Source organism: Pipistrellus kuhlii, unplaced genomic scaffold (genome assembly GCF_014108245.1).
Source record: "Pipistrellus kuhlii isolate mPipKuh1 unplaced genomic scaffold, mPipKuh1.p scaffold_m20_p_10, whole genome shotgun sequence".
Lineage (NCBI taxonomy): Eukaryota > Metazoa > Chordata > Mammalia > Chiroptera > Vespertilionidae > Pipistrellus > Pipistrellus kuhlii.
Window position 1 is genome coordinate 16,450,636 of NW_023425405.1, and position 22,824 is coordinate 16,473,459.

Below are 22,824 nucleotides of genomic sequence, written 5' to 3' on the forward strand. Positions count from 1 at the left end.
AATTGAATTGTGACCTCCTGGTTCATAGGTTGATGCTTATCACTAAGCCACTCTGGCTGAGCAAGTTCTCTTCTTAATATCTCTTACTAAAGAAGTGTTTTCCCATATGAATTCTATTTTTTTTTAATATTTTATTGATTTTTTTACAGAGAGGAAGAAAGAAGGATAGAGAGCTAGAAACATGGATGAGAAACATGGATCAAATGCCTCCTGCACACCCCCCACTGGGGATGTGCCCGAAACCAAGGTACATGCCCTTGACCAGAATCAAACCTGGGACCTTTCAGTCCGCAGGCCGATGTTCTATTCACTGAGCCAAACCAATTTTGGTATCCTATATGAATTCTAGACCTATACTTTTGGCTTCAGAAAGAACCTGGTCTCCTGAAAATCATGTAGCCCACTAATGCCAGCATCCCTGGACCTAGGGTTTTAGTAATTCTTGAGTTGTCACTATACTTATTGACAATGGTAGAGCCTTCTTAGCAAAATCTCCCTCACTTTCTCCTCCTTGATACATAATAAACTCACAATCAATGAACATTTATTATTCTCTCTAAATGGAATTTTATAAAATCAATTTATAAAGGTTAGACTCCTTAAATTTCCTCTTTCTAGGGTCATTAGCTTACTTAGCCAAATCTGATGATTCCCAACTTCCTTAGTATATTCGTTACAATCCACCCTCTGATTGGAATCATAATGACTATTACTCCAAAATATTTTCAATAACACTTAGGCAGATCCCCAAAATCCAGCTCTCTCCTACTGGCTATCAATCAGCTTCCATCTGCCTTCCCATTAATCTAATATATCAGAAACTAAAAATTAGTAGATATATATTCAAAGGTATAAGGACTAACGTTATGAGTTCAACATTACCCTAATAAAGCTGGTGGTAGAAGGAGAGAAAAGATGTAATAAACAAAAGGGTTAAGATCTCCCCTGTCCAGCCGAAACCGGTTTAGCTCAGTGGATAGAGCGTCAGCCTGCGGACTGAAGGATCCCGGGTTCGATTCCAGTCAAGGGCATGTATCTTGGTTATGGGCATATCCCCAGTAGGGGACAAGCAGGAGGCAGCTGATCAATGATTCTCTCTCATCGATGTTTCTAACTCTCTATCCCTCTTCCTTCCTTTCTGTAAAAAATCAATAAAATATATATTAAAAAAAAAAATCTCCCCTGTCCACAAACAAATAACAAAGAACCTGGTCCATTATTTTCTTTTCATCAAATTCTTACTCTTTCCAGAAAATTGGCTTGAAATGAATGAGTAAAGAATGATGATACAGGAGAAACCAAGATGGCGACATAGGGTAGACACCTGAATGCAGCCTACCACAACAAATTGAAATTTAGAACTGGAAAAAAGGGGAAACATCACCCTGAAGCGCCGGACAGCTGGCTGAGAGGAAGTTCTACCATCTGGGAAGGAGAGAGAAGGTGAGAGAAGGTGCCAGATTTCCCTGCTGGCTTGCTTGTGGAGCGCAGAGAGGGCAGGCTGGGTTCCCTACTGGCTTACTCCCTGCGCGAGGAGAGGGCGCACAGCTAATTCGCGGCTAGCTTTCTTGTTCAGGAGGAAAACAGAAGCACCCTATTGCTCTGAAAGTCAGCCCCAGACAGGGAGAGGCCAGACTGTCAGGCAGTGGGCAGAGATCTCTCTGAGGTGTGTGAAGCCAGCGGCCATTACTGTGGGACTCAGAAACCAGACCCTCGTAGGGAGGGGCTGATCTAAGCTTGTCTGCACCACCCGAGACTCTGCCCGATCCAAGCGGAGCACAGAAACCTTTCCAGTGGCTAGCTTTCTCGTTCGCCACGAATAGGACTCTCCTAGGGAGGGACAGACAGGAATTAAAGCTTGTCTGCGCCTATACCAAAGAGGTGCGCGCGCTTGCAACTAATCTTGTGGGATTCACCAAAGCTTGGCTGTGCCACCCCGAGACTCCGCCCCATCCAAGCAGAATACAGAAACCCTCCTACCTGAGACACTTATGATCCTCATAGCCAATTGGCTTGGAGATCAACGCTTCCCAGTGATACCAACAACAAGTAAGGCTTAACAACAAGACTGCACACACGGCCCACAAAGGGCTACACCAAGACTGTCCACTTCAGGTTACTAACTGGAAGACTGACCCACTCAACCATATAGGTCACCTTAGCACACAAAGTCACCCTACCAACTCAGGGAAGCTGTGAAAACGCTGAGACAAGGAAACAGCTCACAGACAAAAGAAATGAAGGACAAGAAGCGACTGGATATAGAGTTCAAAACCACGCATATGAGGTTTTTCAAGAATTTCCTAGAAAAGGCAGATAAAATAAACGAGAACTATGAGGATATGAAAAGGGATCAACTAGAAATAAAGAATACATTGTCTGAAATAAAAAAATATTATACAGAGTCCTAAAAACAGAATGCAAGATCGCAAGAATCAAGTCAAAGATTTGGAACACAAAGAGCCAGAGGACACTCCTCCACAGAAGCAAGAAGATAAGAGAATCCAGAAAGTTGAAGATAGTGTAAGAAACCTCTGGGACAACTTCAAGCGAACCAACATCAGAATTATGGGGGTCCCAGAAGAAGAGAAGAACAAGATACCGAAAACATACTGGAAGAAATAGTGACAGAAAACTTCCCCCACCTGGGGAAAGAAATAGACTTACAAGTCCAGGAAACGCACAGAACCCCAAACAAAAGGAACCCAAAGAGGACCACACCAAGACACATCATAATTAAAATCCCAAGAGCAAAAGACAAAGAGAATATTAAAAGCAGCAAGAGAAAAGCAGGTAGTTACCTATAAAGGAGCCCCCATACGATTGTCAGCTGATTTCTCAACAGAAACCATGCAGGCCAGACGGGAATGCAAGAAATATTCAAGGTGATGAATAGCAAGAACCTACAGCCAAAAATACTCTACCCAGCAAAGCTATCACTCAGAATCCGAAGGCCAGATAAAGAGCTTCACAAATAAAAAAAAGCTAAAGGAGTTCATCACTGCCAAAACAGAATTATATGAATTACTGAAGGGGTTCTTTAGGAAGAGGAAGAAGATATAGATAAAAATTATGACCAACAAATATGTAACTATCAATAAGTAAAACTAAAAGCCAAGGGAATTGAAAAACCTGATGAACAATATTAACTGGTGAACATAATAGAATCAGAGGTATGGAAGGGGAGTGGACTGATGATTCTCAGGGAAAAGGGGAGTGGTGGATGCGGGAAGAGCCTGAACAAAAATTTTGCACCTATGGATGAGGACAATGGGGGATGGGGAAAGGGCAGAGGGTGGGGTGGGAACCTGGTGGAGGGGAGCAATGGAGGGGGAAAAAATGAGGAACATTTGTAATAATATTAATATGAACAATAAGGATTTATTAAAAAAAAAGAATGATGATACAGTATAACAACAGTTCTATAACTGTTCTATAAATAAGAACTACTTCTGGGACAAGATTTAAAAGAATACAGATCTCTAGTAAGTTCATGTAACTGCATCTCCACTGTTGGTCCTTATAAAGCTATAAGAAAGTAGTTGAGTCACATGTTAGCATTAACAGCAAAACATAACTATTATCCAAGTTTCAGATTATTAACACTAAAGAAGACTTCAGAAATCTAGTACAACTGCCTAGTTTTACAACTGAAGAAAATGAAGCCAGAAAAGATTTTAAAACCTACCTAAGATCACAACTAGTTACTGGTTTCTTAGTGATTATTTTAAAATATTTCCCATTTTCTCCTAAGTTTCAATATTTTTCGTAGAATTCTGCAGTTGGGCAGGGTCAGCTTCTTTCCCAATAAGAGAAGCAAAAAGAAAAAAATGTCAAGTTGAGATAAAAAGTAGAAGAGGACTTACCTCTGGGTCTGCTAGGCGCTGAGACAGACCTACGACAAAGACGAGGTTTTTTTGTACAACACGTACACTTGCCAAATGTTTACGATTTTCTGAAATTTTCTGTTTTCTCTCATTTTGTTTCTGTTTTTTCTCATTCTTTATCCTTTGCAGTTCTTCCTGGGAGAGTGGTTTATAAACTGCTGGGTCTTCTGGATATGGCTTTAAGCATAAAACAAAGAAGTTAGCATTAAATAAAAACTATACAAATAACAATTATCAAATTCTGAATAATGGGTAAGTGGTTATTTGTTACATTTTTCCCTTTTCTGAATCTCTTAATTGCTTAAAATATTTTTATTTAATAAAATTTAAATGTTAAATATATACGTATAAGTGAAAACAAAAAATACTCAAATTTATGATAACATATTAATAATGAAGGCAATTAAGAGAGATTTTGTCATAGCAGGTTTGGCTCAGTGGATAGAAAGTTTTGGTCTATGGACTGAAGGATCCCGGGTTCCATTCTGGTCAAGGGCACATGCCCAGGTTGGGGGCTCGATCCCCAGTAGGAGGCATGCAGGAGACAGCCAGTCAATGTTTCTCTCTCACCATTGGTGTTTCTATCACTCTCTCCCTCTCCCTTCCTCTCAGAAATAAAAATAAAAAACAAAATAAATGAGATTTCCCTCTATGTTCCTCAATTTATACTAATAATATCTTAAGGTCTCCAAAAACCTTGTTCTCAAATATTCAGTATATCCTGTAAGATGTAAGTACCCCATATCATTAGATCCCCGCTTTAAAAATCTGAATCTATTTGGTCCTATTAGGCATACTCCAACTTACTTTTAAGTGAAAAGCATACATAACGGTCAACTCCGTAATTTATCTGACTTTTGCATGGCCTAAGAACTTTCAAATAAAATGTCAGTACCACACATTTTAGGACCTCAATAAATATGTCTCAAATAAACACCAAGTTAATCTCTAGAATTGAAATTTTAGTGCTGCTAATTTTCTTTTAAAAAAAACCCCACACATAACAAAAACTTATTTTAAAATGGTCTCTTATTTTTACTTAGGGAACCAAATGATTAATGATCTATTACAGTAAGTCAATATTTTAATCAATGATGTAACTATTCCCCATTTAAGTTTTCTCTCTCTTTCCTCCACTCACCTTTCTGTGCTTAATAATCTCCTTTCAAATCTTTATCTGCCCAAATGATTTTAATCCCAAGAAACTATGAGCTACAAAGGCATAAATATAAAAATGAACTACATCTACAGCAATTAAAATACCTTTCCATAGGTTTACTTAAATTTTTCATTTGCACATGATAAAGTTGTTTTCTACCACAGGATTTCTAGCTAGCTCTTTTTGGAGTGTTTATCACTAAATTAATTTGAAAGCTGTTCCTCTGCACTAACATCTAAAGTGATAATTGTCTCCATCAGTGGATCAAACATGTGCATTGCTTCTATCCTAGTTCCACTTCAAAGTGTGGTCCATGCACTGCGTTTTACCAGTCTATGATAAGAAAAATACAAAAGTTGAGAATAAACATTTGAAAGCATTTATAACAACTTAAGATTGCCACAAATTTATGGAATCACCAGTGGACCATGCAGAATGTCTATCAGTGTGGTTATTATTAAACTTAGGTGGCTAATCACAGGACACAAGTTTGGAACCAGGCATGCATAATAGGGCCTTTTATTGGTCCTCAACAAACTTGGGGCATGGGAAGTGTGTGTGTGTGTGGTGGTGGTGGTGGTGGTGGTGGTGGTGGGGGGTGTTATAGTTTCAATTCTGATTCTTCATCAAAGATAGTCTGAAAAACACTGATGTAACTTTTCTGATACTCAAATTCTTCTGTAATATGAAGGATTTGACAAGTACTCAAAGTTTTTTCCCCCCTTTGCTAACATTCTCTGATATTGTAAAATCTTGAAAGTAATGTAAAAGCAGAAAATGCATAAACACACACACAAAAAAAGGAGGCTTGATAAGTACCAAAATTAAGTTGCAATATCAACTCTCATCAAGTGTATTACTGATGCAACACTGGTTATCCTAGTCTTTCTTCTGTGTTATTGCAAGTTTTTTTCAATGAAAATATAATTCCATTAAGCTTCAAAGTCAACTCTAATAGAAAAATACTGCCTCGTAATATAAAAAAACAACAATATAAGAGTACAACAAGACAAATTAGTTTGCTATGATTTACCCTCCATAATATCTCTTATTACTGCAACTTATAGAAAGTTATACTAGCTTTTTTCATCTTAATGTATTTGTGAAACTACATTTCTGTTGATAGACATTTAAAATATGCTTATTTACTCTAAACAGAAAGGCAAATATACAAAATCTTATTGGCCTTAGGTAGCCTAAAGTTTTATAAAAAGTTAGAAACATATGTAATCCATGATGCTTCCTCCTGCACACATGCACCATAAATATCTATTCTATGAATCCAATGATAGAAAATTAATAAGCTTATATAATGAGGTGAGGAAAGGAAGTAGACCAAAGATGAAAGATGAAGCACGATTTTAATAACTGCAGAAAAAGAATGTGACTCATGAAGTGAGTAACAGTAGTACTAAAAATAAATAAAAAGAAAAGTACATCTGGTCTACTTTTTGACTGAAACACATAAATTAAACTTTATTTTCTAGGAATATAGTATCAAATGAAAAATTACAAGCAGAAATTTTTTTCTTTAAAGATACTATTGTGTATTATGTATCAAACTAATGCTAAATAGGGTGTCTGTGAAGAAGCATTATTAATGTATAAAATATTTTAATAGGTAATTTGTAGTCTCTAGTGTAATCACTTAATTTTTTTTATATGTCTAGTATGTTCCCACTATTATCCCTAAGGTATTTGCATGTGTCTTCTCTTTACTTTCTAATCAGACTTGCCAAAAGTTCCATTATTTTATTGGTCTTTTCAGAGAACCAGTTCTAAACTTTATTGAAATACTGCTTTTCTTCTACAGGGTGTCCCCCAAAATTGTATACACACTTTGAATAATTATTAATTCCAATGGGTTAAATCTGAAAAGAAACATCAATTGAGCGATCGAAAAATGTACATGTATACTTTTTTAGGACACCCTTTATTTCACTAAATTCTGTTTAATCCCTATCTTAATAAATCCCCATATTTATTCTTTTTCTGCTTTCTTAACCTGAAAATAAGTTCATTTACTTTTGTTCTTCATTTTTTTAAAAATGCAGTCACAGCTCTAACTTTTCCTCTTGCTAAAGGCAATGAAAAACACGATAAAAAAAAAAACTTTAAATCAACATCTAAAAACAATAATGATCTGCAATAGAGAAGTTGCAAGCCAATTTTTGGATGAGAGTCAAAATCCAGAGAGAAAATTAAAAAGTCTAAGTAACAACAAACAGGGAAAGAGGGACAAATGGAGGAAAAGGGACAGCATTCAAAGCTGAAACCAACTAACCCTAGAGAAGATATGCACCCTGGAAACCAAAAGTCCTTTACGCTTGGCCTAAACAAAAACTTTAATGCCTGAAACATCTCTGATGCCAATGAATATAGGACACCTCAGAAGTCAAATCAAATCCTCTCTGGAGGATGGCAAATCTACTCTGGACCTTGGAGAACCAGGAAATAATTCAAAGACAACAACCAAGAAGCAGGCATAGGAAACCACACATATCCTAACATAGAAAAACCCAGGGTTCATAAAGACTAACTGAAGGCTCGACCAAATACCGGAAGTCAGTCCTGCAGACAGTCCAGGGTGGTGACACTGATTGCCACTGGTGCGGGCGTGGTGATCCAGCACAGACTGCCAAGGGGCTGCGGATCAGGCCCAGAGAGAGGTCCCAAGAGAGAGGCAAGGTCTGATTTGCAGCCTCCAAGGCAGCTGTTGACCAGCTGTTGCCTCTCTCTTTTACTCTGGGCTTCCTCAGCAGCCGCCTGTTTCTCTCTGGGTCTCCATGGAGGCTGCTAATTAGCCCAATCTCTCTGATCATGCCTGGAGATAGGCCGGAGACACTGACTGGCATAAAAACTGACCAATCAGAACCAAATCTGGGTCAACTGTGAGGAGCTAAAGGCTGCCTAGGAGGTGGAGCTTTTGATGCTAACTGGCATAGAAACTGGCCAATCAGAATCCAATTGGCCGGCAGAGGAGGGCAGTTGGGGGCGAGATCAGGCTAGCAGGGAAGGGCCGGTAGGGGCGATCAGGTAAGCAGGCAGAAGCAGTTAGGGGAGATCAGACAGGTGGGCAGAGAGGTTAGGGGCAATAAGGCAGGCAGGCAGAGAGGTTAGGGGTAGTCAAGCAGGAAGGCAGAGTGGTTAGGGGCTATCAGGCGGGCAGGAGAACAGTTAGGGGCAACCAGGCAGGCAGAGTGGTTAGGGGTGATTAGGCAGGAAGGTGAGCAGTTAAGGGCAATGAGGCTAGCAGGCAAGCAGTTAGGAGCCAGCGGTCCTGGATTGCAAGAGGAATGTCTAACTGCTGGTAGGACATCTCCTGGATTGCGAGAGGGTGCAGGCCGGGCTGAGGGACCCCTCCACAATGCACAAATTTCCTGCACCAGGCCTCTAGTAAAGAAATAGTTAACATGAATGATAATCAGCAGGAGCATTCCTCACAGGCCAGCTACTAGAATTATTTGACACATATTTTAGAACAATGCTTATCTGCTTAAATAAATATTTATAACAAATCAAACTGTGACCCCCTGATTCATAGGTTGATGCTCAAACACTGAACCATGGTGTCCAGGTGCAAAACATTGTTTTAATAATCTTTAAAACTTAGAACAATGATAAACTTTATTCATGAACTAGATAAGTCAACATTTTTAAGATGTCATTTTCCCTCAAATTGTTCTGTATATCAGTGCAATCTCAATTAAAACCAAGTAGACTTTTTGTACAAAATAATAAACTTATTTCAAAAACTTATATGGAAATGCTAAGGACTTACTGTAGATACTCAAAATAAATTATCTATTTATAGATATCTATATACTAGAAATGCGGTTTACAAAATTCATGCATGGGTTGTGTATCGAGCCCAGCCTGCACCCTCTCCAATCTGGGACCCTCGAGTGACATCCGACTTCCCATTAGGCCCAATCCTAATCCAAGACTGCTGGCTCCCAACTGCTCACCTGCCTGCCTTCCTGATTGCCCCTAACCACTTCTGCTTGCCAGCCTGATCACTCCCTAACTACCCCCCTTCCAACCTGATTGATGCCTAACTGATCCCTACCAGCCTAACTGATGCCTAACTGCCCTCCCCTGCAGGCCTGATCATCCCCAACTGCCCTCAATTGCAGGCCTGGTCCCTCCCAACAGCCCTCCTCTGCTGGTCCGATTGCCTACAACTGCCCTCCCTTGCAGGTCTGGTCCCTCCCCTGCTGGCCATCTTGTGTCCACATAGGGGCAGCCATCTTTGACCACATAGGGGCAGCCATCTTGTGTACTGGAGTGATGGTCAATTTGCCTATTACTCTTTTGTTAGATAGGATAATCACCCCTAACCAGTCTGCCTGCCTGATTGCCCATCACTGCTTGCCTGATTGTCTAATCATGGCCTGGCCAGTAGCTATGGCATGCACTGATCACCAGGGGCCAGACGCTCAATGAAGGAGCTGCTTAGCTGCAGTCACTTAGCAGTAGTGGTTTTCAGGTGACACACCCCAGAACTAGAGAGAAGGGAGTCCAATTCCTTGCAATTCCTCTCATACTCCAGGACCCTTCAGGGGAAGTCAGAGAGCTGGTTTTGGCCTAATCCCTCAGGCCAGGCCAAGGGACCCCACTCGCTCTGCAGATGCCCTTCAAGTCGCAGGCTGGGAAGGGACCACAGGAGGTTGACTCCATGACATGTCCAGCACACCTTGCCCGGTCCTGCCCCGCTGGGCACCACCTGGGGCCACCTGCATTAGTCCCTGCACCGAAGGGATTAATTTCCTTTCAATGTGCATGAATCCATGCATCAGGACACTAATAAAAAGAATAACAATAAAAATTGAGACCTTTCAGGAATGAAAATGTCTTTTTGTGTATCTTTTTCTCACACTTAATTAACACTTGACAATATATGGAGTTCAAGGATGAAAATAAATTTCCTTCAGAAGTGTCTATCTTGCTTTTGAGAAGTCTGACATGATTCTGATTCCTGGTCTTTTATGTATGACTATCTTCAGTATTATGATATTTAAAAAAAAAAAAAAAAAAAAAAAAAAAAAAAATTTGTGCCCGGCACTTGATGGAACTTCTTAATCTGGGAAAATGTTTCTTTGGTCTTAGGAATATTTTTCAATGATATTTTTTTTTTTTTACAATTTTCCTTCTGTAATACTAGAACACAAACTTATTTAGTATTTGATCTCTTAGATTGATCCTCAAATAAAGCTATATCTTTTCTCAAATATTCTATCCTCATTGTAGTTTTGCACTACTTTTTAAGAGCTCTTCTCAACTTTATCTTCTCTTTCCTTAATTTTGCTATCATATTTTAACTGTCAATCACAATGCTTATTGTTCATTAAATTTTTAATACTATCCTGCTGCTGTTTCATAAATGCAATATCTTCTATTATTTCTGAAATTAAAATAATACCTTTGCTAAGGTCTTCATTTATTTGGCCAGTCTGATTTCCATGTGAGTCAATGCTATATAGCACTATGTCAGTATACCACCTGTGTTCCCACATCTGCTATCCCACCATGTATTTTTCTCAGAAATGCTGCACTAAAACAACATACACAGGCAGTCCAAAGAAACACCAGGTAGCCTATGCCACTATTTAAGAAAGCACTATGTCCGTTTGATTCCATTAGACTCAACAACTAGCAACAAACAGAAGCACTAAACTCTCTTGGTCTTTAAAACCTGCCATGTCTCTGCTTTTAAAAGCTATTAAGGCAAAGAGGCCCTTTCTACTAACAGGCAAGTTTCACCTTGTGAGCCAAAATCAGGAGCTTACTTAAACTAGCCCCCTACCTGCATCTCCAATTTTATTTAATTATGCCAATTTGGTACTCCAAAGTGACTTATGCAGGCTCTCTCCCTGCAGAGTTGGATTAAAGGAAATGGTAGCTTCGTGGTCCTCTCCAGGCCTCTATCAACCATGATGGTTTTCCTCTGTGTTAATACAAACACTGAGGCTGGTCCCCAGAGAAATAAATACTTGCTGGTCCCTAAAACAGGCAGCTTCACAAATATAGTGTTCAGCACATTCTCTGGAAAAGCTAAGCCAGATCTCAGTCTCTAAGACTCTGTTTGTGGACTACATTGTCTGCTTTCCATGACCCACTCCAGCCATGAGAGAAAAAGAAGCAAGGTCTAGTAGTCAAGACCACTAGCTGTGGTTCCACTAAGCCTACAACAACAACAACAACAACAACAACTCTGCAAATTTACTTTTTTTTTTTTTAAACCACCACCACCCTGATAATAAATAAATAAACTACCTCAGTTAAAGATTATAACTTGGAGACCCAAAAGGAAGTCAGCTAATATTTCTTCTATCTGGATTTTTTCTATAAATGTTAGAGAGTCTTGGCACTCATCCTTAGAAAATCAAAATTCTATTGACCCTCTCTTTCTTATGATCTCATGATGAATCATTATCTATATACTAGAAGCCTGGTGCATGAAATTTGTACACTGGAGGAGTGTCCTCAGCCCAGCCTGCATCCTCTCCAATCTGGGATAGCTCAGGGCATGTCCAACTGCCCACTCACAATCCAGGACTGCTGGTTCCTAACCAATCGCCTGTCTGCCTGCCTGACTGGCCCTAATGACTTCTGCCTGCCAGCCTGATTGCCCCCTAACCGCTCTCCTGCTGGCCTGATGCCTAATGCTCCCCTGCCGACCTGGTCACCCACAAATGCTCTTCCCTGCTGGCCTGGTTGCCCCAATTGCCCTCCCTTGATGACCTGATCTGCCCCCAACTGCCCTCCCCTCCCAGCCTGATGGCCTGCAGCTGCCCTGCCTTGCCTGCCTGGTCACTCCCAACTGCCTTCCCCTGGCAGCCTGGTCACCCCAAACTGCCCTCCCATGACAGCCATCTTATGGCAGCCATCTTGTGACAACATGGGGCGGCCATCTTGTGATGATGTGAGGGTGCAAGGGCCACCTACGCTTTTATTAGTGTGTGTATGTGTGTGTGTGTGTGTGTGTATATATATATATAAAAGCCCAGTGACCGAACAACAGAACGACCAGAAAGGCTATGACATGAATATTCCTATTTATTCAACAATTTAACTCAGGAGCTGCCCCCTGGTGGTCAGTGCACTCCCACAGTGGGAGCACTGCTTGGCTGACTGGGATGAGCAGCTGCTCACTGCTGCTAGCAGGCCCAGGATGAGGCCGTGTCTCACCTGAGACAATCCAGACTCTGGCCTGACCCTACCAGCTGATGCAGGCCTTCTAAGATGTATTCTAGAAAGAGCATGGGGAACTGGCATAGGCAGATGGCAAGCGGGGATGTGACTGTAGACCTCCCGGGGAGGCTGTCCTGATGTCTGAGGATCCTGGAGCACGGCTGCCCTGAACATCCCCGATGATGTCAACAACCTTGCATCACACATCAAGGACATTCACTGAGTGGCTTTGGGATGCAAAGCTCTCCGCCAGATTCCTCCAGGACACAGAACACGCTTTTACCCAAGACCTTACCCAGAAATAGCTCAGACTAATTTCCTCATCCAGCCGTCAGGTATTTCTCTCATAAGTCTTTAGAAAGTTGTCATTATTCTCGATACTCTAAAATTTCACATTAAAATAAATAAAAATAAAATTTCACAATTATATAAATAGTTAACTTCTCTTAGCAGATTAGAACCAGATCTTTGTGTTGCTTTAATTTTCTTTCATGATTTCACTTTATTTTTTTTGCACTATATTTTGTAAGAAAATACTCAGCAAAATCTCCAATTTACTAATTTGATCTTGAAATACATACATTCTGTTCTTCAGCCATCTATAAGATTATACATTTTCAACATCTCTAAATATATTTTTTAAATGTTCTTTCTACATGAATGTCATTCTCTCTTACCCCTTTGAGAAGTACCAATGACACTTTTAAAGGGTTTTTTGTTTTGTTTGTTTATTTACTTATATTAAGTTATTCTACTTACTAATTTTTGTTCTCTTTCATAATGTTTGTTTTTCTGGAATGTCTGTTGAATCTTATTTGTTGTACATGTTTACATACAAGGATTCTGTCAACCAGTCTATAAATGCTATTTTCTTACTGCAGGATGCTCTTTCATGACTGTACAGAAGAGAAATTCTTGGACAGGGTATGTTAGTAATTCATCTTCTGACCATACGCAACCCAAGTTTCTCCAGGGTATTTCTATCCCAAATTTATAATCAATGTTCTAGCTAGAGAGCATTTTCTCTCCTATGTGGTGTAAAAGTTGGGATGGACTCATATGGTGCTCAAACCCCATACTCAAACAACTACACTGATATTTTTCCTAGGATCTTGAAGCACTGCTATTCTTACCTTTTTGTTTTCCAGTTTTTCCTGAGTATGTTTTTTTAGCTAATGCTTCTTTATTGAAATTGATCCCAATGACCTTCTGTCCTTCATATTCCTCACACTCCCTTGTTTTTCCAGAAAGACACACTTTATTGATAACCAGCTTTGCTAAAGTTAGTTTTGTTTTCATCTTTAATTTTTTTTATTTTTTCTCCACTTTCTAGGGATTTGAGGTAATTCTAGGTAATCCCTTAAAATTGAAATGAATTTCTTTGCCATTTCCCCAAATAAATTATCATTTGGTCTTTTATTAAAACTCTACTTCATAACCATACAGAGAAAGAGAGAGACAGAGAGAGAGAGAGAGAGAGAGAGAGAGAGAGAGAGAGAAGAAAGAGAGAAGAAAGAGAGATGAATGTCATGAAGTCAATCACATTCACAGCCTTAGAGTTTTGGGTTATCCTGAAAATTAACACTATCAATAAAATAGTTCAATATGATAATCTTCTTGTAAAATGACCAGGAACTAATTTATAAAATATGACTGAATATTTTAAACCCATTACCACAAATTTATTATAGATGTTAACCAAAGCTAATGTTAAGATTTTATTTAAAAATGAAATTATATAGCCGAAACCGGTTTGGCTCAGTGGATAGAGTGTCGGCTTGGGGACTGAAGGGTCCCGGGTTCGATTCCGGTCAGGGGCATGTACCTTGGTTGCGGGCATATCCCCAGTGGGGGGTGTGCAGGAGGCGGCTGATCGATGACTCTCCCTCTCGATGTTTCTAACTCTCTATCTCTCTCCCTTCCTCTCTGTGCAAAATCAATAAAATATATTTTTAAAAAATAAATAAATAAATAAATAATGAAATTATATACATTAAATATACACTATAAATATCTATTACATGTTATATATACTATATACAGTGTATGTGTGTATCTATATATATACTATATTAACACTTAAGTAGATCTGTTGTACATTCATGTAATGTATATTAAATAACCACTATATTTTTTAAAAAGCTAGACAATGTATTGTCTTCTGAAATAAAATTCCTCAGGTAAGGAAATTAAAAAATAAAAAAATTAAAAATAATCTAGTTATCTAAAATACATGTCTGTTTTCTTAAAATCTGGAGTAATTACATAAAAGCTCTTTTAAATGGATACACAGAAATAAAGATTTAAATCATACAGACATTAAATAGAAGGCAAAAATAAATAATTGCATGAAGCATTAAGGTCACAAATAAAGTCCTTTAAAACAGAAATGCAGTGACCCTACTGATACTAATAGATCATTTACTATACTCTGTTTCACCACCTGCTTATTAAAACAAAAAAAAGAAAATATTAAAAATCATATATATTTTTAAATTTAATATATGTATTTTATTTCAGAGAGGAAAAGAAAGGGAGAGATAGAAACATCAATGATGAGAGGTAATCACTGATCGGCTGCTTCCTGCACACCCATTACTGGGGATCGAGCCCACAAACTAGGCATGTTCCCTGACTGAGAATCAAATCGTGAAATCATGGTTCATAAGTAGACACTCAACTACTGAGCCACACTGGCCAGGCAAATCACAGATTTTTTTAAAAGAGTTAGAAGAGACTCAAAAGACTTATTTGAATCACAAACCAATTATCACTAGTTGATGTCTATGGAAAAGTTTCTTCAAAGGCACACTTTCCTTAAGTATACAGTGGGAATAGCATTATTAGCCTAGAATTATCATAAGGACTCAGAAATGAGTGATTATTACCTTCTGAACCAGAATTCCTGCCATTTTAACCCATGACTTATCTTAGTAAATATCAAGACTTCTGTCCTATTCTGTACTAGAAAATTAAAGTATATCCCTCACAGATATACTATTGAATGTGTTTTTCCAATTTTATGCCATCCTATTTAAATTCTTTGCCTCTCTACTCCTAATCCTCTTAAGCAGACAAACTAAGTCAAGCTCTTTCCTCTTAAGCAGACAAACTGAAGTTAACCAAGAGGTTATGTGATTTAACCAAAGTCATATTCTTGGGAAATAACAAAGCCAAGAACTTACTTACTCATACTCATGTACAAAAAATATTTTTTTAAGTATTTACCTTTCTACATGCAGGACAAAGACCATTTTCATCAGTGCGAATTCGATGCCAACAAAATCGGCAAATCTGGTAGCCACAGGTGCAAGGGAAAAAATTGATATCATCTATCTCCAAGGGCTCCATGCAAAGAGGACATTCCACAGGGTCTTCCTTCGCATCAGGACTGCGAGACATCTTCACGTTTATTAAACAGCAGCAAAAGTTTATAATAATTTAAGGGAGGAAGAAGTTCAGCACTGAGAATTAAAATGTAGAACTTCAAAGACCTGCATGAGAAGAAACAAAACATACTGTTACTACTGGAAAAACTAGCATTTTCAACAATCAATAATCATTTATTAAAAATGTTAATCAGATCAATCTTTGCTATCATCTCAGAATAGATTTCAGAATGGAATCCTGAAATTTTTTGCATGTCAAGAGAAAAAAACCTGACATTATTAACTTTTTAGGGTTATTTTTGTGTGTGTTGTTGTTTTTAAATATATTTTTATTGATTTCAGAAAGGGGAAGGAAGAGAGAGAGAGAAATATCAATAAGAGAGAATTGGCTTCCTTCAGCACTTTCCCCACTGGGGATCGAGCTGCAAACGGGGCATGTGCCTTGAAAAGGGATTCAAACCATGACCTCCTGATATATAGGTTGATACTCAACCACTGGGCAACTTTTTGAATTTAATTAAAAAACAAAATAACTTCCTTTTTTCTAGATAAAATACTCAGTACTAACCATGTAGTAATCATATCACATTTGAGGGAAATAATTAATGTATAGAAGCATCTTTGGCATTAAAACACAGAGTAGACTGTCTTTATCCTTGTTCTAAACACTAGTAATCCTATATAATAAAAGGCTAACATGCAAATTGTTCCCTTGACTGGGAGTTCCACCAGGGGCAGAGCAGGGCTGGCCAGCCAACCTCCCATGTCACCTCCTCCCACCTGGCCTGATTGGCTATGATCAGGGTGGTCTGACCGGACCCCACCCATGCATGAATTAGTGTACTGGGCCTCTAGTATATAATATTGCCACATAACTAAAGGAGCAAGATATCTAAAATATATCACAATTTACAAAATAAACCTAATGAGAAAAAAAAGGCTTCAGTCATCTAAAATCACATGTTAATATCAAATCCTTACCAAAGAAAACAAAGGCCAGAGTCATTTAAAAATGCCATGTAATCTGTTTACAATTAAATATGTATTATATAACATGTCAACAAAAGCTTCTGGGAGAATAGGTACATATTAAACAGACCAATAAAAATTAAAATTGTATTTTGTTAAAAATATTTTTTTATAGATTTCAGAGAGTAAGGGAGAAGGAGAGAGACATAGAAATATAAATAATGAGAGAATTATTGATTGCTTACTCCTGCCACCCTCTACTAGGGATTGAGTCTACAACCCAGAAATATGCTCTGATCTGAAATAAAACAGTGAACTCCTTGTTCATGGGTTAACACTCAGCCACTAAGCCACACCAGCCAGGCAATAATGTATCTTTTTAGATTATACAGAGTTGAAAAGTTTTAGGTAACAATTTAGGTTAAAGCCACTCTTAAAACATTAGGATGGAATCACTATTTTAGGTTAAAAAAATTATAACCTCCAAAATATAACAATGCAATCCCTATGAAAATAACAAAGGTTTTGTTTTGTTTTACATAATTTGACAAAATGATTCTAAAGTTGACATGAAAGAATAAAAATGCATGAGAGTTGCTTTGAAACTTCTTGGGGGGCGCGGGGAGGAATGTGGGCATTTGCACTATCAGATATTGAACTGTTCTACAAAGCTACAATAATTTAAATAATTTGATTATTGGTACAAATATGGACAAAAGGTCAAAGAAATAAATTTTAAAATCTAGAAAAAGAACCATAAATTTATAAACGTTAATATTTTATAAAAGTGACATTACAAATTGATATGACAAGAATGACCAATTAATAAGCAGTAATAGGCCTTAGTGGGTTTGGCTCAGTGGATAGAGCATGAGCCTGCAGACTGAAGGGGCCTAGGTTTGATTCAGATCAAGGGCATATGCCTGGGTTGCAGGCTCAATACCCAGTAGGGGGCGTGCAAGAGGAAGACTATCAATGATTCTCTCTCATCATTAATGTTTCTATCCGTCTCTTTCTCCCTTCCTCCTAAAATCAATAAAAATATATTTTAAAAAATAAGCAGTAACAGGATAAGGGTTGATGTACTTTAAGTAAAAAAAAAAGACAGCATCGCCCCGCCAGTGTGGTCCAGGGATTGAGCACCAACCTATATCCAGGAGGTCACAGTTTGATTCTTGGTCAGGGGACATGCCAATGATCTCCAGTTGGGGGTGTGCAGGAGGCAGCTGATCAATGATTTTTTAACTTATTTATTTTTATTGATTATGGTATCACATAACTGTCCTCATCCCCCCATTCCCATCCCAAACCCCTCCCTACATATGCTCCCACTCCCCTGTTGTCCATGGCCACTGGCTAGGCCCATATGTATGCACACAAGTCCTTTGGTTGATCTCTTCCCCTTACCCCCTCCTTCCCCTACTTTCCCTCTGAGGTTTGAGAGTCTGATCACTGCTTCTCTTTCTCTGGTCAATGATTTTCTATCATCATAAATGTTTGATCAATGATTTTCTATCATCATAAATGTTTCTTTCTCTCCTCTCCCTTCCTCTCTCTGAAATCAATAAAAACATATTTAAAGTAAAATAAAAAACAGTATATATCTGTCACACTACCATCAAAATAAATCCCAAAATCTAAAGAAATATACATTGAAATAAACTATTAAAGTGTTAGAAGAAAAAGTCATAGAATTTTTCAGATCTTGGGATACAAAAGGTCTTCCTAAGCAAAAGCAGAAATTCAGAAGCCCTAAAGAAAGATATATGATCAACTTAGCAACATAAAAAAATAAACTACATAAAATTAAAGGCAAGCAACGGAGTAAAGGATATATACACTATATGTAATGAAGGTCTAGTGTCCAAAATAATTAAGAAATTGTGTAAAGCAATTTTTAAACAGCAAATAAGTCAAAAGAAAAAAAATGAGAACAGAATACGAGTAGTTCACAAGAATTATAAATGGTTACAATATATGAAATGGTGATCAACCTTTATAGTTTATAAACAGTAAGACAGCATTTTCCCCATCAGCCTGCCAAAGAAGTTAATTTCCCCACAAAGTAGATGTTATCACTGATCTACGTTCCTCTTCCTTAAGAGGAAACGGGAGCACAAAGAATACCTTGCCTTAAATTGCACAGCTATTAGGTGGTGCAGCCTGGATTCATTCCATGAAGTCATCCCCAGAATCTGTGTTACAAATCACTTCCTTATTCCACCTAAGAATCTGTCCTACATACTCATACATGTGCACCACGTATTCTGATACGTTTTACAGCATTGTTCATTCAAGTAGAAAACTGTAAACAATCCACTGGGAAATCATTATGTAAATAATTATATAGCCATAATAAGGTAGATGTGTGCATTGAATCAGAAGATGTCTATTATGCAGTGTTTTTTATTTCTGAAAAGTAAGTTGGAGACTAACATACTTGATTTGTTTCTCTAAAAAAAAAGCACTTGAAAGGTTATACACCAAACTGTTACCATATCACAAAAGACAAAATGGAGGAAAGGAGACTACTAAGTTATTTTTTTTGAAAACTCTGTATTATCTGAATTGTTACAACAAATATCATTTTTGCCATTCAAATGGCCAACTTAAAAAAGAGAAATTATTTTCATCTCATTTAGGAAAATTAAATATGACTTTTGTTAATAATATACATTGCAGAAAATAAGCAGAAAAATGAAGTAAAATACCTTCCTATAATTATTTCAAAATAAAAATGTTTTAAAAACAAAGAAATGGGCCCTGGCTAGTGTGGCTCAGTTGGTTGGGTATCATCCCATGCACAAGGAGGTTGCCGGTTTGATCCCGTCAGAGGTTGCGGGTTCTATCCCCCAAGTAGGGGCCATGCAAGAGGCCGCTGATTAACGTTGATGTTGTGCTCTCACATTGCTGTTTCTCTTTCTCTCCATTCCTCTCTCTAAAAAAAAATAAACTATTCAGAAGGAAGGGAGGGAGGGAGAAAAGGAGGGAGGGAAGGCATATGTATTTATAAACAATTAAGGCGTCTTGGTTTGCAGACCCAGTTTTGCCACAATCAGTTTCCTCATACTATATAAAATAAGGAGTCTAGAGCTGATCTAATGGCTCCTCCAACTTGAATATCCAAAAACTGTACCTATAGAAAATACAGACTCAAAAACTGGTTCCACCAACAGGAAACTAAACTAAAATAATTGAGGGGTGTTGTCTACACTTTTAATATACTTCTGATTGTAAGATTTTATTTCTGCCGAAACCAGTTTGGCTCAATGGATAGAGCATCGCCTTGGGGACTGAAGGGACCCAGGTTCGATTCCAGTCAAGGGCATGTACCTTGGTTGTGGGCACATCCCCAGTAGGGGGTGTGCAAGAGGCAGCTGATCAATGACTCTCTCTCATTGATGTTTCTCTCTCTCCCCCTTTCTCTCTGTACAAAATCAATAAAATATATTTTAAAAAAAGATTTTATTTCTATAATAAAATAATTTATGGAATGCTGGAAAGGAAACAATATACAAAGTTTATGAACTGAAAAGCTTTCTAGAAAATAAATTACTATAAATTAAAAATGACATATTTAAGTTTTGCTTTTTAATTGCTCTTTTAGTTTTAAAAAAGGTGGGAAGAGGATGAATCTTGCAGTTGGGGGGGGGGGGGGGGAGGATAGATAAGCTAGCAAGAAGTCCCTTAAAGTGGTTAACAAAAAACCAAATACATTTTGTACACTTCTAGCACCATGGAGAGATGCCATGCACTCCAGTGGCCAAATATAGGAGAGAAATCTGATGTAGTAGAACACTGGAACACTAAGTAAAAAAAAAACAAAACTGAATTCTGTCTCATCTCTTTCATTAAGTATCTGTATGATTTTGGAAGACACTCAAAATCTCTAAGACTCAATTTACTCAACTGGAAAAAAAACTAAAGAGACACAAAATTTAATAGAATTTCAAGTAGAGAGAAATTTCCTTTATGTAACCCCACTGAACCAAGCTTTTAAAATAAACTTTGAAATTAACTCTCTCTCTTCCAAATACCTTTGCCAGGATTTTCATTTAGGGAAGGATAATTTTTATTACAAAAGCTAGTTAATATTAAAATTAAAATAAAACAATGAGTTGAAACAATAAAACACAGAATACAATAAGGTATAAGACACAGAAACAAAATATGATTTTAGTTGGAAAAAGGGAAGTAAAGTCAATGACTTTCTAGATGAGGTATGAGGGTTATAGCACATAAGTGATCCATTTTTAATTTGGTAATTAATTTTACCCCCAAAAAATAGTTCATTTTCACATATACGATCTAATCCTCACAATGACTTGGTAAAAAAATATCCCCTTATAAAAGACAACTGAGGCCAAAGGGTACCCAGCCTTTAAGTAAGTGTTGAAGACACAAATTGGAAGTAAGACTGTCAACTTAAAAACCCAAACCCTTTCCAATATGGTAAGATAGAAATTATGATAACTGAAGTCATTACTGCATTACCCTTGTGTATAAAGTACAAATGTTCAATAAGTAAAAAATTACATTATTTTTTTTAAAAACTTAGATTCTACATGAAATTTTTACCTCATTACCTGTAATACATCATAACTAATACCTGAAACTAATACCAAAACACAGTGTAAATTCTGACACACATAATAATGTTCCTGTGTAGTAAGTAAAAATCATATACTCAAAATCATATTAAAAATTTTTTCATCACTCATAAAGTGCTATATGCATGGCTTTTGTTTCAGATACTTTTCAAAAGATAAGTATAAAAATACAGTAAAAAATGTAAAACATTGCAGCTGCTGTACAAAAACAGTTTGGTGGTTCCTCAAAAAGCTATATACAGAATTAGCATATGATCCAACAATTCCACTTTCAGGTACATACAGAAGGAATTGAAAGAAGGGTCTCAACAGATACCGTATTTTTCGGACCATAAGACGCACTTTTTTTCCCCCAGAAGTGGGGGGGAAAAGTCCCTGCGTCTTATGGTCCAAATATAGCCTACACATATACTTTTTAAAAAAAGTTTTTTTACTTGCCCGGCTCTGTGTGGTCTCTGTGTGCTTGCCCGGCTCTAAAATGGTTCTAAATGCTGCTGTTTACTTTACAGGGTTGATTACATGTGTTTATGACTGTGATGTTGGGTTTTAATGCACATAAAATATTTTAGGACACTATTTGTTTCAGAATCTTTTTTTCTTCATTTCCCTTCTCTAAAAACTGGTGCGTATTATGGTCCGGTGCGTCTTATGGTCCGAAAAATACGGTACTTAATAATGCTGCTATGAATATTGTACACCAATATTCATAGTACACCAATATTCATAGCAGCATTATTTCCAATAGCCAAAAGCTGAAACAACCCAAATGTCTGTCAACAGATGAATAAACAAATAAATAAAATGAATATTTTATGTATATACATAAAATATTATTCAGCCATAAAAAGAATGATTTTCTGATACATGCTACAATGTGGATGAGCCTTGAAAACATAATGCTAAATAAAATTAGTCACAAAAGACAAGTATATGATTCTACTAATAATGAGTCATCTAAAGTAGGCAAATTCATTGACAAAGAAAGGAGATGTTACCAAGGGCTGAGGTCAGGAGAATGATGAGTTATCATTTAATGGGTACTTAATAATGATTAGTCTTTTAAAGGAGAAGAGGGTTAAAAGCGAGGGAGGAGGCACATTTAGCCTCTCATCAAGAAAGCTAACTGGTTGTTCTACTCATATCTAGTAAATAGCACATATTATTCCATCTACACTGAGTGGCCAGATTATTATGATCTCTGAACGTATAATAATCTGGCCATTCAGTGTATATCCTATATAATAAAAGGTTAATACGCAAATTGTCCCCTTGACCTGGAATTTGACCAGCAGGCAGGCCGGCCAACTGCCCATTGTCCCCTCACCCTAGCCAGGCTGGCTGGACCCCACCCACATATGAATTCATACACCAGGCCTCTAATACACACACACACTGAGTGGCCAGATTATTATGCGTTCAGAGATCATAATAATCTGGCCACTCAGTGTATATAAACAGGTTCTAATTTTATTAGTAAAGTCAGACAGTTGGCCAATGAAGGTTTTTCCACTCTAACAGTTTTTTTTAAAATCTTCATTCAGTTATTCAATTAATAGTTATAAAACTCTAACTATGTTTCAAATTCTAGTTCAAATAGGTCTTTGGGATATATTAGT

At 37.6% G+C, this 22,824-nt stretch overlaps 1 protein-coding gene across 11 annotated transcripts in view; it reads right to left on the reverse strand.

Annotated features, from left to right (window-relative positions):
• CNOT4 (CCR4-NOT transcription complex subunit 4) overlaps positions 1-22,824 on the reverse strand; it is a 125,881-nt gene that overhangs the window by 66,171 nt on the left and 36,886 nt on the right. For all 11 annotated transcript variants that reach the window (XM_045577058.1, XM_045577046.1, XM_045577037.1 and 8 more), the window contains exons 2-3: positions 15,469-15,734; positions 3,867-4,064 (exon numbers count right to left, since the gene is read on the reverse strand). In XM_045577058.1, coding sequence (XP_045433014.1) covers positions 3,867-4,064; positions 15,469-15,642 — 372 coding nt within the window. In that variant the 5' untranslated portion in view covers positions 15,643-15,734. The remainder of the gene's footprint in view (positions 1-3,866; positions 4,065-15,468; positions 15,735-22,824) is intronic.